The sequence below is a fragment of the Panicum virgatum genome, chromosome 5N, assembly GCF_016808335.1.
Source record: "Panicum virgatum strain AP13 chromosome 5N, P.virgatum_v5, whole genome shotgun sequence".
Taxonomy (NCBI): domain Eukaryota; kingdom Viridiplantae; phylum Streptophyta; class Magnoliopsida; order Poales; family Poaceae; genus Panicum; species Panicum virgatum.
Genome location: NC_053149.1, coordinates 47,753,110 through 47,769,506, shown reverse-complemented (window position 1 = coordinate 47,769,506; position 16,397 = coordinate 47,753,110). Strand labels below are relative to the sequence as shown.

At 42.0% G+C, this 16,397-nt stretch overlaps 2 protein-coding genes and 1 long non-coding RNA gene across 4 annotated transcripts; all 3 read left to right on the top strand.

Moving 5' to 3' along the window:
- The first annotated feature begins 2,348 nt into the window (after positions 1-2,348).
- LOC120676639 lies at positions 2,349-3,002 on the top strand. Its single transcript, XR_005675929.1, has 2 exons — positions 2,349-2,433; positions 2,965-3,002. It is a non-coding gene; the product is annotated as an uncharacterized LOC120676639 (long non-coding RNA).
- A 4,407-nt stretch (positions 3,003-7,409) lies between these two features.
- LOC120675543 (CMP-sialic acid transporter 1-like) lies at positions 7,410-12,115 on the top strand. Of its 2 annotated transcripts, XR_005675386.1 has the most exons (9): positions 7,561-7,611; positions 8,205-8,288; positions 8,421-8,635; positions 9,407-9,485; positions 9,982-10,151; positions 10,290-10,476; positions 11,289-11,366; positions 11,461-11,730; positions 11,810-12,115. XR_005675386.1 is itself a non-coding variant. In XM_039956742.1 (8 exons), exons 1-8 carry the CDS (start codon positions 7,561-7,563, stop codon positions 11,563-11,565), a joined length of 969 nt encoding a protein of 322 aa, XP_039812676.1. In that variant the 5' UTR covers positions 7,410-7,560; the 3' UTR covers positions 11,566-11,854. The 2 variants fall into 2 exon arrangements, 1 of the variants encoding a protein (XP_039812676.1); XM_039956742.1 differs by having other exon boundaries at positions 7,410-7,611; positions 11,461-11,854.
- A 2,360-nt stretch (positions 12,116-14,475) lies between these two features.
- Positions 14,476-15,156, top strand: LOC120674644. Its single transcript, XM_039955794.1, has one exon. It carries the CDS (start codon positions 14,581-14,583, stop codon positions 14,890-14,892), a length of 312 nt encoding a protein of 103 aa, XP_039811728.1. The 5' UTR covers positions 14,476-14,580; the 3' UTR covers positions 14,893-15,156.
- Positions 15,157-16,397: the final 1,241 nt, after the last annotated feature.

Sequence of the window (16,397 nt, the reverse complement as noted above, 5' to 3'; positions counted from 1 at the left end):
AGGTCTTAGATTTGCCGCATCATATTTTTGTCAAACAAGAAATAGAGAATGTGTCAAGCTGGAAGCGGAGGAGAGGATAATGTGATATTGATGCAAGGGCCATTAATATTTTATAATTCGTCAATTGACTCAATGTTTTTGCATTGCATCAAGCCACAAAGCAGCAGCTCCTCAGCTAGCTGTAAAGTTTGACATGATATTTCTTGTGCCCAATTCTTCCACAAGCCTTCACTCAATCTCTATGTTGTCACCTACGATAAGCCAGCATCAATCAGCAAAGGACAACAGGTCTATGCAAAGAAATCAACCAAAAGAATACAGGCGTGGGATAAGCATAGTATAATGAACAACAATATTTTCAAGTCAAAAGCTTCAGAACTTTTGGAATGATTTGCAACCATAATGAACAACAATATTTTCAAGTCAAAAGGTTCAGAACTTTTGGAATGATTTGCAAGTATGTTGATCCCGAATTCCCGATATATTAACTTGCATAAGGCAATCAAATCAAAGTAGGTCTGCACCTAGCACCGAATTTGCATCAGGCAATCAGGACATTTTCCATATCTGAACAAAACCATGTTGCATATCTGAATTCTGAACGTGTGCTCATCTTGAAAAAAGATACTCATGAGTCAACACTCTACAGGAAAACGGTGACCGATAATAGACAAAATTAGGTGTAGGACACCCAAAAAAGGTGGCATTTGTCACAACACACTAAAAAATATGTCTTTGTCCAAACACACTAAACTTTCATGCCAATTAGGTGCTGGACACTATAACACATATTATAACATATCTTCATCAAAGAGGTATGAAAATATTTATAAAAGACAAGTATACCCCTACCTTCAAATGAGCATTTTAGATAGACAAAATGACATGATAACAGTATGTTCACCCTGTTCTTCACCATTCAGCAAGTCTACTCGAGCAGCACCTACTCGAACAGCAAGTCTATAGGATGAATTGGGATTCATCCTACACATACAGGGGCACAATGGTGAACGGGATGAACAAATGTACAATTTATTTTCCAAAATCGAGCCTACAGTTAGCCTAACTCTGGAAAAATAGCAAGAATCTTACCCGTCAAGAACCCATGACAGATCAGCATGGTTCTCTGGAAAAATATCGCTGAAGAATCGTGGAGTAGGTTCTTCCATCTCCATCTTTGCCGGAGCAGGCGCCGCCCAGCCGAGCGGACACCGCTCGCCTGGCTCGAGGGGGCGCCACTGGCCTGCCCCGTGAGCGTGCGCCCGCCCTGGCTCGAGGGGCACTGCTGGCCCCGCCCCGATGGGTGCGCCCACCCAGCCCCGAGCCTGCCGAGGGCGCAGGGACGAGCAGCGCTCAGACAAGCGCCCGCAGGGAGCGACGAACGGGTGCAGGGGCGAGCGGCAAGAAGCAGATGCGTTCCCAGGGAAAAAGGAAGGAGGGGAAAGAATAGTATAGGTAAGGGCAGCTGTGTCTTTTCACGTATCTTTCTATTAAAAATGAATATATTAATAGATATAGTGTCCAACACCTAATTGGCATGAAAGTTTAGTGTGTTTGGGCAAAGACATATTTTTTAGTGTGTTGTGGCAAATGTCACCTTTTTTGAGTGTCCTGCATCTAATTTTGCCCTGATAATAAAGCAGACAAATGATATATAATTATGTGATGAAGTAATACAGACCAATCAGATCTCAAATGCACTGCTTAGATTTTTTTCTAAAGGGTATCCCTTAGGCTGAATCAAATCAAGTAGAGGTGCAGGCAAATTGGACGGGACAGGCAAAGTTCCAAACTGAGCTGGCACACTACCAGCCGAAGAGCATCTGTTGAGACAGGAGAGGGTAGTGATACGGATGGTTGGTTCATCTAAAAATCAATCACAAAATTGAGTAAATTTGCTAAGAATTAGTGCATGGTTATGTTCATAAACACAGAGCCCAAATTTATTTTTCAATGACTGTATTTCTACAATCTGGTATGTTTATTTTGCTCACAGCCTCTTCTCTCATGGCATGATTCGCTCAGGATACAATTTCACAATTGGATGCTATCGAGGATTGGTAAATCTATAATCTAACATTGGTCTCCACATGATGGGATAGAACAGAAACATTGGTAAATCCTAATTAGTTTCAATTGAACAGTTTCCCTAAAGAATAATTCGGTAGCAGCTAAAACATCAGTTTGCTAGTAACACAGTCATATGCTAAAAGAGTATATGGCTGCTTGTCCACACAAGAATCAGAACTATGATACCCAATGGTATCGTTCACCCAATAAAAAATCATTATCTACTACACAATCACTCAGGTCTAAGCTCAGAACCCTCCCTACATGCACTGATTAGAGGGGAAGCTCATACCTCTCCAGCTCTCCTGCGTGCTCTCGAACACCACCCTGCTTGGTTGAGAACCACTCCTGCAAATCAACATTGTTTCAATCTCAAAAACACGGATACATGGGGGTACCACCGTATCCCGTATCCGATATGTATCGGATACGGATATGTCACGGATACACCGGGGATACGTATCCAATCCATATCGGCATATTGGGCTGTATTGGGCCTGGAAACTTAAGATTGGATACATATCTGTGTGTGATACGGCCTAGTAGCCCAACTCCATGGAGGGGCTGGGAGATGGCGTGCGGAGGCTGGGAGGCTGCCGGAGGGGGGGGGGGGCGACGATGTCGCGGCGCCCTCTGCGCGAGACCGAGGGGAGGATGGTAAAATGCTTGTGTGATTATTTACTTCACATTAAAGTAAAATGCCCACTCTGTTCTATGTGTTTTAACTGTTGTTCTTTGTATCTGAGTGTGGCTATTTAATAGGCATTGTTATCTATTTATTTAATTTTTTTTAGGTGAAACGTATCTGCGTATTGGGTTTTTTTGAAAAATGACATATCCGCGTATCTGTATCCTCCCGATACCGATACACGTATCTGTATCCGTGCTGCTTAGGTTTCAATGTCTGATGTGACACACACAAGAACTGGGAAGGGCAACTGGAAAAAGGATCATGCAGCTACCGCTTGCAACAACCTAAAAGCTAATTAAAAACTACACAGTGGACAAATCATAAGCACCTACCAGGGGAATTCACCAAAACCAATGGAAATCAAGGATGAATGTAATAAAAGTAGGTACTACCTGTAATTTTTGTTGCATTCAAAGGCTCTGACAACATAAACCATCAGCACATTTCAATGAGAAACCATGACTATAATGATCTTGGAGGATCTGGTTGGCAGTTCCGAGGAGGATCTCTTGGGGGCGACGGCGATGGGAGTTGTGGAGTGTACCGAAGCTGCAAGTATTTTAAAATGTAAATACAAGATTCTGAAATAATATAACTAAAGCATGGCACCAGCATTTCCAAGAAAAAAAGGATGGACACAGAGTCTAGTATCAATTAGACAGCACTCCAAATTAAGTTTCTTAAAGAATCCTCACTGCCTTATCAATTTGACCATGCAATTGAATCCTCCCTCCAATACTACTATTTAATACTAAACAAATTACCCTGGTGATTTCAGCATAAGAAACTACAATGTCGAACACTTGAACAGGACTAAAGAACATATATGAACTTCAGAGGTCATACTGACTCTGTATAGGCATTTTATTATAAAGAAACATGACCAAACTTAAAGCTCCAATACAGAGTTAAGAGTATAACCGGGTAGAGGCTTCTAGTTCGTAAAAGCAAGGTATAACAAGTCACAACTCTCAGAAAAAAAATGTCAAGACATTGAATTGTTCTTATATGATTGTTCATTTGAATGCCGTAATGATTAAATGAACACTCCTTTGAATAATGTAGTACTACGGGTCTCACAAATCCAACTATAATGCATAGCTCATTGATGCACCCAATTTTACTCAGATCAGAAAGAGTCTTTAAGAAAAGGTTACATCTGTTTGCATGTGCAAAGAAAAAGCTTAAAGGGAAGAATGAAAAAGCTAGAAGGGAAGGATGACATCACACATTTGGTTTATTTTTTTAAGAGAAACAAAGTGGATACATTCATCAGCTCCCAACAAGTAAATCCTAGGACATTAAACTGAAAAGGTGCAAACCACTAAACCAGAAGCTCACGACCACAACAATGTTCAAGGAAACAGTTACTACTTACTACTAACTTAATATCATTATATACCACATGTACAAACGAAACATTGGTGCATTATTCCATTGAGACACCAGTCTATACTATTGAACAGGCAGCTAGGCCACCAACTTTTGAGGTGCTCCATGATCTGGCAGGGCAATAATGATAAATTGCTGAAACTAATACAGATTGGAAGCAAGCGAAAGAAGCCTTAATTGACTGGAGTCTGGAACTGGAAGTGATCCAATTCAATATAGATCGCACCAAGGCATGGTAACGCAATCTGACGGAAAATAAAAGGTTGTTATAGCTACGATCATTCAATTAAGCTGCGTTCAACAGCTAAATCCAGATGAGTCGCACTCCCAAATCCAACCCAGCGGGAATGCGTACCGTACCGATGTGACGTTTGGCCTTGGGTGACACGGCGGTCTCTCCAGGTTAGCCCACGCTTGGGGTTAGATCTCTAGGAACCTAGCATAGCATGCAGCGATCGTGCTAATTAGAACCGACGTGCTCATCTCATCAAGTTAACGAACCGCCGGGGGAGCAGCACACCTGAAGACGGGTGAAAAAGGCCGCGCGCGGGAGTCGTGCCGTCCCGAGGTCGGCGTCCGCAGCATCATCCCAGCCTGAGGCGCTGGTGGTGGCGGTGGATGCGGCGTCGTCGGGCATCGGGAGGATGGTGCGACTTTGGGAACGGGGAGGGGGGCCTCACCAGATGGTCACCGGGGAGGGCCCGAACCGCGAGATTGGGGGCCCGACGAGGGCAGCTCGCCGGATCGGGAGGGGGGACGGCTGCACAACCGTTCGCGTGGGTCGCCGGAGGGTGAACGACGGGAAGCCCGCCAATGGCAGCCGGCGGCGCAGGGTGCCTCAGAGTCCAGCGGAGCAGAGTGTTGCGGAGGCGGGACGAGCGCCGGCGAAGCAGGGAGCACGGGGGAGGGCGGCGCATGAAGGCAGGGGGGAGGGCGGCGGGCGGCGCATCAGCGGTGGATTCGCCGGCGGGAGGACGAACGGAGGCGCGGTTTGATTTGCCTGCGGGCGGACGGGATGGGGGATCGTGGGGCACGATCTATTGTCGCGAGCTAGGGACCGGGAGGTTGGGGCAAAAACCGGCGGCAGTAGAAAACCGAATGAAGAAAACTAGACGCGGATCTCGATCGATTTGGGTCGGGTCCGACGGGGGAGGGGGGTGTCGGGTATGGAATAAGGGTACCCAATAGACCTCCTATATATATATATATATGTGTGTGTGTGTGTGTGTGTGTGTGTGTGTGTGTGTGTGTGTGTGTGTGTGTGTGTGTGTGTGTGTGTGTGTGTGTGTTTTGTACTCTTCTTTCATTTAAACAGATAAAGGGTGTAAAAGATGATGAGTTCTTATATTTGTAGGAAATTATTAGTATAAACTTTTTAATGAAAAATGAGGTTGCTGTCTTTAGATAGATACCGGGTAGGCAGCTTACTCATAGAGCATAGCCAAATCATTTTCTCATGTACCAAATGTTCGTTCAAAATCAGTTGCCAACGTACTAGGAAACTAAAGATAAGTAGGCATACTCAAAATGCATAGTCAGATTGATGTAATTCAGCAAGATAATTAGAAGTAGGAGTGTTTGGGAACCCTATAATAGTTGCTCTTAGTTTATGAAAATAGCTTGGTTAGCATAAAAAGGAAAGTTGGTTCACGTTAACCTATTTGGAATATGTGTTCCTAGAATTTGGCATGAGGTAGCCACTGGTCACGTACACACGCATCTGGTCACTGTATTTTTTTATCAACATCATATTCTCATCCAAACATGCCTACCTCTCTAAAAAAAACTATCTTCACTGCAAACACCTTGAATTGTTGCTTCAAGTTATCTTCAACTATTTTATAACTAACAACTGCTCTCGATAACTACATTTGCAGTTCTACCGCCGATGCTTAGGAGGAAGATGCTGATCAAATCATTTTATGTTTTCACGATCGGAGCTATGCCTAGGCCTACATCTGATGAATTGCTACTTCATGCAATATATCCAGCTGTTTTATAATCTGATGCTCGGCATCAATTAACTCTCTTTTGGATACTTTTATGGCTGGAAACTATGTTATTTTCAACTTTCTATTTAATATATAAACATTCACTTTTATTTGGATTAGTATTCCAAGCTACCTACTAAAATATTGGTAGCTACTAATGGTGACAGTCAATTGTAATACATGACTTGACAGAACCTATGAACTGCACATGCCATTCAATTAGTAGTATTGTTGCTGCTGTTAAGATATATATATTTGCATGAGAATTGCTATGACTTTGCTTGTTGTTCAGAGCATATTTGTGCTGGGTTCCTAATTTCTAAATAGCTAGGTCTTATTGTCTACTTGCAATATGTATGTAATCTCTATTGCTAATATGTTCAGTTTTCATATTTCTATGTTTTCATTTGCTATCTTAGGCTATATCTACTCATGCATATAGATTTGTTGTCTTTGAAATCAATAAACTGATGATAGGGCGCGCAACGCGCGCATTACGTTCTAGTCCAAGAAATTATGGACCACATCATGAGCTACAGCCTACCCAGGGCCTGCTATGCTATTCCGTCGTCTCACGTAATAAACGGTGATTTTATCATCTCTAACTATATAAAAATCGCTGTCATATATGGTGGGGCTCATCAGCAATAATGGAACACGCGACTGCGTGTGCTACAATATCCAAGGAACCAAGACTTGTGACTCTGCCCTAGAGAGCTCGTACAAACCAAATAAGAGCATTCAAATTAAATTTAACTATATTTAATTTAAAATTAAATATTTTTTAATGAATTGGAATATGTTTTTATTATGAAGGTAGAACAATTGTTCTAGCTTCACAACAAAATTATTCTACCTTTATAAAAAATAAATGTTCTAGTTACAAAACTATTTTAATATACTTAAGTGTGATCTTGTTTTGAAGGTTCTCCTAATAAATATGGTGAAATTGAATTTTGATAAGGATATATGGTTTAAACTTTCTATTTGTTTCATTTCCTTTTTTTCTTTCTTGTTGGGCCGTGTGCACAGCCCGTTCTGACTTTGCGATATCTACGCTGCATATGCGACTCTCCGGCCCCGTAGCAGAGCGAGTCGTGGGCCTGGTCAGGTTTATACGGTCGTGGGCTGCAGTTTTATGTAGTGTAGAGGTCCGTGTATTGATGGGCTTTACTTTAGGAGATGGAGATCTATTGGGCCGCGAGAATACTGAACTAAAAAGCGTCACAGCGGCGCGGTTTCGGCAAAATAGACAATAGCGGAAATTAGCGGGGGGTAAAGTGCAAAAAGCAAAGTTCGTCGTGCTCCAGTCAGGTAGTGGTGCCCTGCCGACTGCCGCCCGCCTCCAATCTCAGCCTCCGTAGAGAAAGAGGGAGGGAGAGACCTGGACAGCACCACGGCGTCGAAGGGGACACGATGCAGTGGTACTTGGTGGCCGCGCTCCTCACCGTCCTCACCAGCTCCCAGGCAATCCCCGTTTTCCCCGTTCCGTCTTCTTGTTTTAAAGCCGATTTGAGCAGGGAAGCGGCCTAGATCTGTCTACAGCTGGGTATTGGTTGTGCGATTCGATTGCTGGGTAATTTTGGGCGTTTCTTGTCGTGGTGCGCGGTGGAATGGGTGGCGGAGGTGGACTCAATCTGCAATTCCATTCCCGATTGGTCGCCATTAGCTCATTACCATGTTGGAGAGAAACACACTTCAGACGAATGTTATCTTGGACTTCTGGGATTGCTAAATAGGTAGAAAGATGCGGTCCCGGTGCGAAATTGGTTGTCAGGAAGCTTGGTATTTGTTATGTTGTATTGTTGTGAGGTACACATGTGGTCGTTTTGGTGGATTTGTGGGATGGGAAATGCTCTGGCCGTGAGTTCGTGAGTGAAGAAACTTTATTTCAAGTGAAGAATCATGGTCATTGAGCAGTTTAGGTTCTGAGGATGTAGGCAGTAGGGTTAAGTCTTAATTAAATAGGCCTTGAATCTTGCACATGTGTTGCGGTTTGATTTATTTTCTTAATTTATAATCTCCTGTGTAAACATTACCCTCGTCCTGACTGTGTGCAGGGTATATTGACTACTCTCTCCCAGAGCAATGGCAAGTATAAGTATGACTATGCAACCATTCCCTTCCTAGCAGAACTCTTCAAGGTAAAAAGCTGCAGTTCTCTTCATTCTTAAGTTGCTGTACGTAAGGTGTTTGGTACCCTGATACCAGTAAATATACTGGACAATGTTTTGAAGTTGAATTTCTGTGGTAACATTACACTGTCCTCGACACAGTTGTCTGTATCAAGTTTCTTCCTTTGGAACAAATGCAAGTCTTCATCTCCACCAAGGATGACAAAGGAGTGGAGGAGTGTGCGGCTATATCTTGTTCCTTCAATAATATACCTCATCCATAACAATGTGCAGTTCGCAACCTTGACCTATGTTGATCCATCTACCTATCAGATAATGGGGAACTTGAAAATTGTCACAACCGGAATCTTGTTCAGGTATGTAACTTGTCTGTTCACTAAAATTTTCATTATTTTTTTCTTTTTAATACTATTTACATGATAGAATCCATATTTCATATCTTATTGTCCCCTCTGGACCCAGTCCTTAAAGCGGAATTTGATTTGTCTTAATGAAACAAAGATTTGAAGTGCATAAGTGAAATAGTGGGATGATTCAAAATAGTTCAAGCAGTGGGGAGTTTGATTGTTTTTGTTCTTGCCGTTAGCAATTAGTTCACTCGACACTGGCAATACCAATTATCGTCTGAATATATCCTTCTGTTGTAAACAATGTTTGACCCTTTAATCTTTTGAATGTACAATAATTGTGACAACTTACTTAGTAATGGTCTCGAACATGAAAAGAATTTTATTGGCATATATGTGGGTAGTTATACCTATGGTTCCATCTTCCTAAACATCTATCTTTCTGTTCAGTATTTTCCAGTCGATAGATGGCAACAGTTCCTTGTTACACTGCCTAAGCAGTGCACTGAAAATGCTTACGCCTTTTTTCTTGGTTTACATGTCATAGTATTCAGATTTTTGCTTGATGTTTGCGCACTTTGTTGTTTAGAATCCAGAGATGTGCTTGTTGGTATTTCCATAAGCTTATGCTTGTTTCTTCAAACTTATTTCAGAGTTTTGATCTGTTGCAATAAATGGAGTTTACTTATGAATCAAAACTGTATTCTGTGTTGTTGGTGCTTAATCCTTCTTCCCCTTTATTAATTAGTGCTCTTGATTTTCTCTCTATAAATCTACTAGGCTTGTCCTAAAAAGGAAGTTATCAAATCTACAATGGATGGCGATTGTTTTGCTTGCTGTTGGTACAACTACTAGCCAGGTTTGTTAATAATATTGTGAAATAACCCTGTTTATTTTCATCACACAATTTTTGTTCTAATGATGATTTGTTTTCCACTTGAACTTCTTATGTCTGGTTTCACTTTGATGTAAATTTTGTGAGCATGTAACCAGACAACATATGGTTGCCATTTCTTCCCTTTTTTTTTGAATTTTATGTACATGCAATATACATGCTTCAAGGCATAATTTCTTCAGTATGTAATCTAATTTCAGAATCTTAACAAAATTTCAATCCATCACATAATTTATAGATAAATTAGAAGCTTTAGGAAAATTTTTAAGCTATGTAGTTAGTTGACCCGAGGTATTCTTTTTTGTATATGAATCAATAAACTGACAGCATAAATGGATTTGGTTGGCATCATTTGCTATTTTTTAACTAAATAGTATATGGATTAAATATGCTATGTAGCTTAGTTGTACTGGGTTTAGCTGATAAATTTGGACTCAGTTTAAACTTATTGTTTTTTCAGGTCAAAGGATGTGGAGATGGACCATGTGATTCGCTTTTCTCAGCACCATTACAGGGTTACATGCTTGGTATACTTTCTGCTTGTCTTTCAGCACTAGCTGGTGTCTACACAGAGTACTTGATGAAGAAGAACAATGATAGTTTGTACTGGCAAAATGTACAGTTATATACGTAGGTATCTATATCTAACACTTGCCCATTTGTCTGAAATTTCACATACCAAAAACCCAACGTGCAGCAGTGTGTACTTCTTTAGTCGCCAATATTCTTGAACAAACACTATTTCATATCCATCTTATGTGTTGTCAGGTTTGGAGTTATATTCAACATGGGGTGGCTAATTTATGGCGATTTCAAAGCTGGATTTGAGTTGGGTCCTTGGTGGCAGCGCCTATTTAATGGCTATTCTGTCACAACATGGATGGTTGTGTTCAATTTAGGGTCCACTGGTCTACTAGTATCATGGTTGATGAAGTATTCAGACAATATAGTCAAGGTGAGATAACTGGATTACTTTTGCATTCAAGTGTGGGCTATGATAGTCTTTTTTTTGGTTGAAACGCTTTTAGAAAATTTAAGTATTTTGTTAACTGTTTTTTCATAATATAAACTACAAACACAATATTATTTTCTCTCAAAGTGCAGCTCAGTTATGACAGAAACAACAATAGGATAAGGGATAGCAGAAAATGTGTAGTATTAATTTTATTTTATTTCCCAAATAAACTACATGATTTTTTATTGTTCCTTTTCCACTGCTGCTTCAAAACAAGCACAGAAACTGCAAAATGACCATCCTTATGAGTGCTGCTAAAATGATTTGAACTCACTATTTGTTCCTAATGCCTGTAAGGTGAAACTGTATTCTTTGTATCTCTCTATATCAGTTTGCTGTGTTGGTATTTGTTGAGAAAATGGCTTACCTGACTGATCTGGCTCTTTCATTGCATACTTTGAGCATGCTATACATCTATGCCTAAGAAGGCATGAAAATTAAACTATCAGTATATCCTGTGACAGAACTAAGGATTTATGTAGTAATTCATAGTGCTCGAGACAGGATTTTTGCTCTATTCAGAATCGCTCTTCCAGAACCTTTGTGTCAGTTGGTTTGGATTATTTTTTTTTCAAAAGATACCCCTGGACTCATTGGCTCCTGGAAAATTTAATTTTGTTGAAGCTTGCCCTGAACTCATTTGATCTTATTAATATGATGGTTAATGAAAGTCACTTATTTTTTCAATTTTATGCATTATTTTGTCATCACCCGATGTTGAGATGTTGTGTCATGGAACTCTATTTCAACAGGTGTACTCAACTTCAATGGCTATGCTATTAACGATGGTTTTATCTATATACCTTTTCAGTGTGAAAGCAACAATTCAGGTGCTTTTGATGTATTCTAGTTTCACAGTTGGATTCTGGTCCTTGTTATTTACTATTTTGTACTAACACATGCTTTAACACCATTCTTATGCAGCTTTTCTTAGGCATTATCATCTGCATAATTTCGCTGCAGATGTATTTTATGCCTACCCACATGCTTGTTGAATTGCCACAAACATTACCTGTGACATCAAAGTAGGCTTATGGCACTTTAGCTAACCTGATCGGAGTGTAGAACACTGTTTATCTAGGGACAAGAATCTGTTTGGTTTATCTGGGGGCAAGAATCTGTCTGATTGACCTGTTTGGGCAAATTTGTGGCTGGAACCTCAACTGCTGTGGTTAGTTTCATGATGCAGAAAAGGTGAATTAACAGTGAAGTGAGCTTGTTATACCAATGTATAAAAACTTTAACTCCTACAAGCTCTCCTACTGTTTTTCAGGTAAAAGATGGGAGGCTGATTGGTATTGTTTTGTCTTTGGGAAAAGGAAATGAAAGCAAACTTTTTGAGTTTTTTTTTTCAAATAGTGCAAAACTGTCCATTACTAATATCCAAAAGTGACAGTATTGATAGAGTAGTAGATACGAAACTGGCAAGTACAACGAGTTGTGTCATCTTTGCAAAAAGTGACACCGATTATTTTTTCCTTACATTTTATTTTCATGTAGCTATCTGTTCAGGAAATATTCATAATGAACATGATCGAGCACATCCTCTTTATGTGCAAATAATTTTTTTTTCGTGAAACATGGAAATTTACTCTTAAAATGTCTACATAGAAAACTGAAGGAAATGTATAGCCAAGAATAGGATTTCTTGTGGTGGTAGAGTAGAGCCTCAATCATGCAACCAAGTGACTGGCATGGCTTATTGCAGTATCTCAGGCCACCGCTGTATGGTTATTGATGTAGCAATGTAAGTTGGTAAACTCGTGCTTGAAAGTTGATGCTACTTACTCCCTCCGTTCCAAATTGTAAATCGTTTTGGCAAATCTAGATACATAATTTTTATCATGTGTTTAGATATAGTGCTTATCTAAATGTGTAGCAAAATTAGGCATCTAGATTTGTCAAAACGACCTACAATTTAAAACCAAAGAGAGTACATTGCCCCCCCCCCCCCCCCCCATGTTTTTGCTAGTTGTAGTCTTAAAAGAGTCCATTGAATAGTGCGCCAAGTGAGATTGGATTACTTCTTATTAGCCTATATAGTATGTTTCATCGGTACTTTTAGTACCTGCTTGGGTTTCATGTAGGGATGCAAGTTAGATAATTTTTGGGTCATTGGGTTGACCCAAAAAGTTAATAAAATGAACTAGAATGACATTATACGTAAATAATTTGGGAGGAGAAATAAATTAGAGTGGTATGCCATTGTAATTAATTAATTGACCTAAAAACTCCATCGGGTATTCATTTGCATCCCTAGTTTCAGGTCATCTTGACCGAGTTATCTGCATGTGGGCTTGTGGCATTCAGAAACATGAGCACTATATTGCATCTTTTTGATCGGCAGGATTGGTCCTGGGATTCTTCCCTCTTCCTCAAGAAAACTTAGACACTCTAGGGTTAGAAAGGTGCAACCATCCGACCATGTGAATAATGAATATCGCTCCAATCTTGCTAGGATTGGTCAAAGGATATGACTTTACTTCGCAGTCCAGATATACAATTTTCATATTCAGTTTTCTCCTTAGTTTAGCTAGCCAATGATAAATTGTTTGTCACTTTAATTTCGTGAGTGATAAAGCAAGGGAAACCTGTCAATTTCTTTTGTATGCTGGAATTGGAAATTTAGGGGCCTTTCATATGGCATACTTCTATGAAAAGCTCAAGAACATTAGTGATTATGTGAGGAGTGCCTTTTCTTGCTGAGCTTCATTCCTTTTGTTCTGTATCCCTGGATAGAAGTTAATTAGAGAACTTGATGATTTGATTCAACCAACCAGTGAACTTGTCCACTGGTTCAGGGTAAACTACTCTCTACCCTAGAAATTTCTTAATTTCTTGATGAGCATTCAGTTATAAAGTTCACATATTTTCCCTAAGTTGATTGGACGAAAAGGATGTAGGCAAGCTAGCCTGTGAAGTAAGCATTGCCCTTTACGGTACGGAGCATTTGATGGTTTTTAGCAAAGGAGCTTCATAGAATGTGCTTGGAAAGATATTTCTCGTTTCCCTGTGCACAATATTTGACCTGGCAAACCCTTGCTGCCAAGTAACAAAGCCAGTGACTGGTATGCACAAAAGAAACTGTAACCATCAACGTGGACTGATGGATGAGTTGAGCCGAATCTGGTGTTAGCAGTTAGCTTCCGCTGATTCCCCTCTTGGCCGGTTTTTTCTCTTCCATACCCTCCTCCCCTTCTTTGAGAAGAGGAAAAGGGCAAGGGCTTCACCATGTACGTTCATGTTACCATCTTGTGAACGGCACCGCGTGAAAAAAGGGCAAGGGCTATTGTATATGGTGCCAGCTCTTACCTTTGCTGGAATAAAAAAAAAGCTCTTACCTTTGCTTCTTTCGAGAAATGTCCAGTGATGGCCTGTTTCGGCTAGGCAACGAATCGAAAAATGAGGAAACAATAGCGAGGCAAATTTGCCGAAAGCAGGGTGCCGTTTGTGCACAAGGGATGCCCCTGGTTTCGTGTCGCCCATAGTATCGTCGTCTCCGAGTGCAAACCACAGCACGTCACATCCTCTGGAACAGAAACGCTTGCAACGCAAGCCTGCCTGCAATGCACGCCGAACTCATGCAACCCCATCCTAACCACATCCCCAAGATACACCCCTTGAGATGGTGTTCCGGCACGGCGAAGATCTCTGATCTTACAGATTACTCTAGTGTTTAAAATTTCTCGAAAACATGGCATTGGACGGAAACTGTGATTAGTATCATTCATGTCTTTGGACGAGTACGAATACGTGCGAAGTGGGGCGGGATCGGTCGGTAATCTTCCGAAACCACCATTTTTACATAATCTCGATGACGAAACGCCTGAAACCGCCTCAACAGTTTTCCATAAACTTCACAACACGGTGGGCCCACCACTTTCCACAGTGCCATTCCTCTCCGATTCCCCTCTATAAATGGCACCTCTACGCCTGACCGTCCCCTTGGCAAGGCAAGATCGAGCAGGATCACTCAAGCCAAGCAGCAGCAGCAGCAGCAAGCCTCTCGCAGAGTGTGGAGCAGAGCAGCAACTCCGTGCACGCATGGGATCCTTGGGCCCTACCGTGTCCGTGAGCATGGCCAAGCCCCACGCCGCGGCGGCCGGCGGCGGCCAGCAGCCGGCGGAGAGGAAGGAGGGCGGCGGCAGGTGCGGCGTGCTCGGCGGCGGCGGCGGCGGCGGCTGCGGCTTCCGGATGCCGCTGCACTACCCGCGGCACAAGAAGGACGACTACGAGGCCATGCCGGAGTGGCGCGTCGACTGCCTGCTCCGCGAATACGGCCTCCCCGCCGACGGCGACCTCGACAGCAAGCGCCGCTTCTCCATGGGCGCCTTCCTCTGGCCCGACCAGTACTGAACCGTTGGGAGGAAGCTCGCCGCCGCCGGCCGTTCCGATGATAAGCTGCAGCTGCAGGCAGCTTCAGTGATTACATATAGCGATAGCAAGAGTCCTGATTGTGTCGTCAATCATCACACTCACTTTACAATTTAGAAAGAGATCCTCTTAACCTACCATCATCTGCTTGTAATAGCCGGACATGACACAGAGGCGGTGAATGCATATGTTTCTTGCGCCCTGTATAGCTATGGCGGAATAATAAGATGTGCTCATTCTCTATCAGTTATCTGTTGTCCTGCTTTTGAGTTTCTTTTTCACCTTTTTTTTATGCTGATCAGAGCTCTCAAAGTATGTTTCCTGGATGAACTGTCTCTCTGCTTTATTATCTGAATCGGTTGGAAAGTTTCAGTGTTGTTTCAATTGACTACCAGTAGTTCTCCACACAATACCGGATTGAGAGAAAGAAGCAGGGTTCCAACTTCCAAGCAGTTCTTATGGTTTTTCCTCCGGAATAAGCCTGTGATCCGGGCATTCGGCACTTTAGCCGGGGTTTCGGAAGGTTGAGGCAGAGCCATGGCCGGCGCCGGAACTGGGGCAAAGTCGGATCGAAACTGCCATTGTTTTGTAAAAGGAGAAAGCTATCACTCACCTGAGAGCGCCTCTAGTTCGGCAGCACCCACAGGCTCGTGCGTTCCCGTGTGGAAGTCTCTAGAAGCATCACGAAGGTGTCGTGAAGCCAACAATCCATCTTGTGATGCCCTGCGTACCTCATCTTCAATGACTGAAACCGCGTCGCGGTTCCGGCCGGAGAGATGGGCCACGTCGTCTCCGAAAATATCGGCCGTCGGATCGCGGCCGTCGGATCGCGATCCGACGGCCAGAAATAAATAGGGACGTAAATTTTGTAAAAAAAACTCCGAACTTTATTAAAATCAACACGGAGTCCATCAATTTAACAAAAAAAACCCCTCAGACTTTGTGGAGCCTTACTTTACAAAAAAAACCCCCGAACTTTTAGTAATCGTGCCGTACTCCGTGAATTTTGTAAAAAAAACCCTGGACTTTATCAAAATGATTCTGAAGTCCATCAATTTTATGAAAAAACCCTTGAACTTTTAAGTAATCGACCGGTACTCCATCGACGCCAAATTTACCAAACAACCCCGCAGTCTACCAATTTTACAAAAATCCCCCCGGACTTTTTGCAGTTCAATTTCTTAAAATAAACCTAAACTGGAGGGCATATTTCTGCGCGGCAACGCCGCGCAATGTTCTAGTCTTGTAACTGAAGCGGCTATACCAGGATTTGCAGTTGCAATAGTTGGATTGACTTAATGGCTGAGATCTCTTAGCAGATACTGTATCATAGCCGTTGACCATCCATATCTATATCTCTTATAAAAGAGCTCCCCACTTAGGATCATTGATTGCGATTTTTCTGAAACCACGTTAAGCCACGTCACCCTTTTTATTTCAGCCGTTTGATCTTAAGTCACAAATAGATCATGGCCATTGGTTCTTCC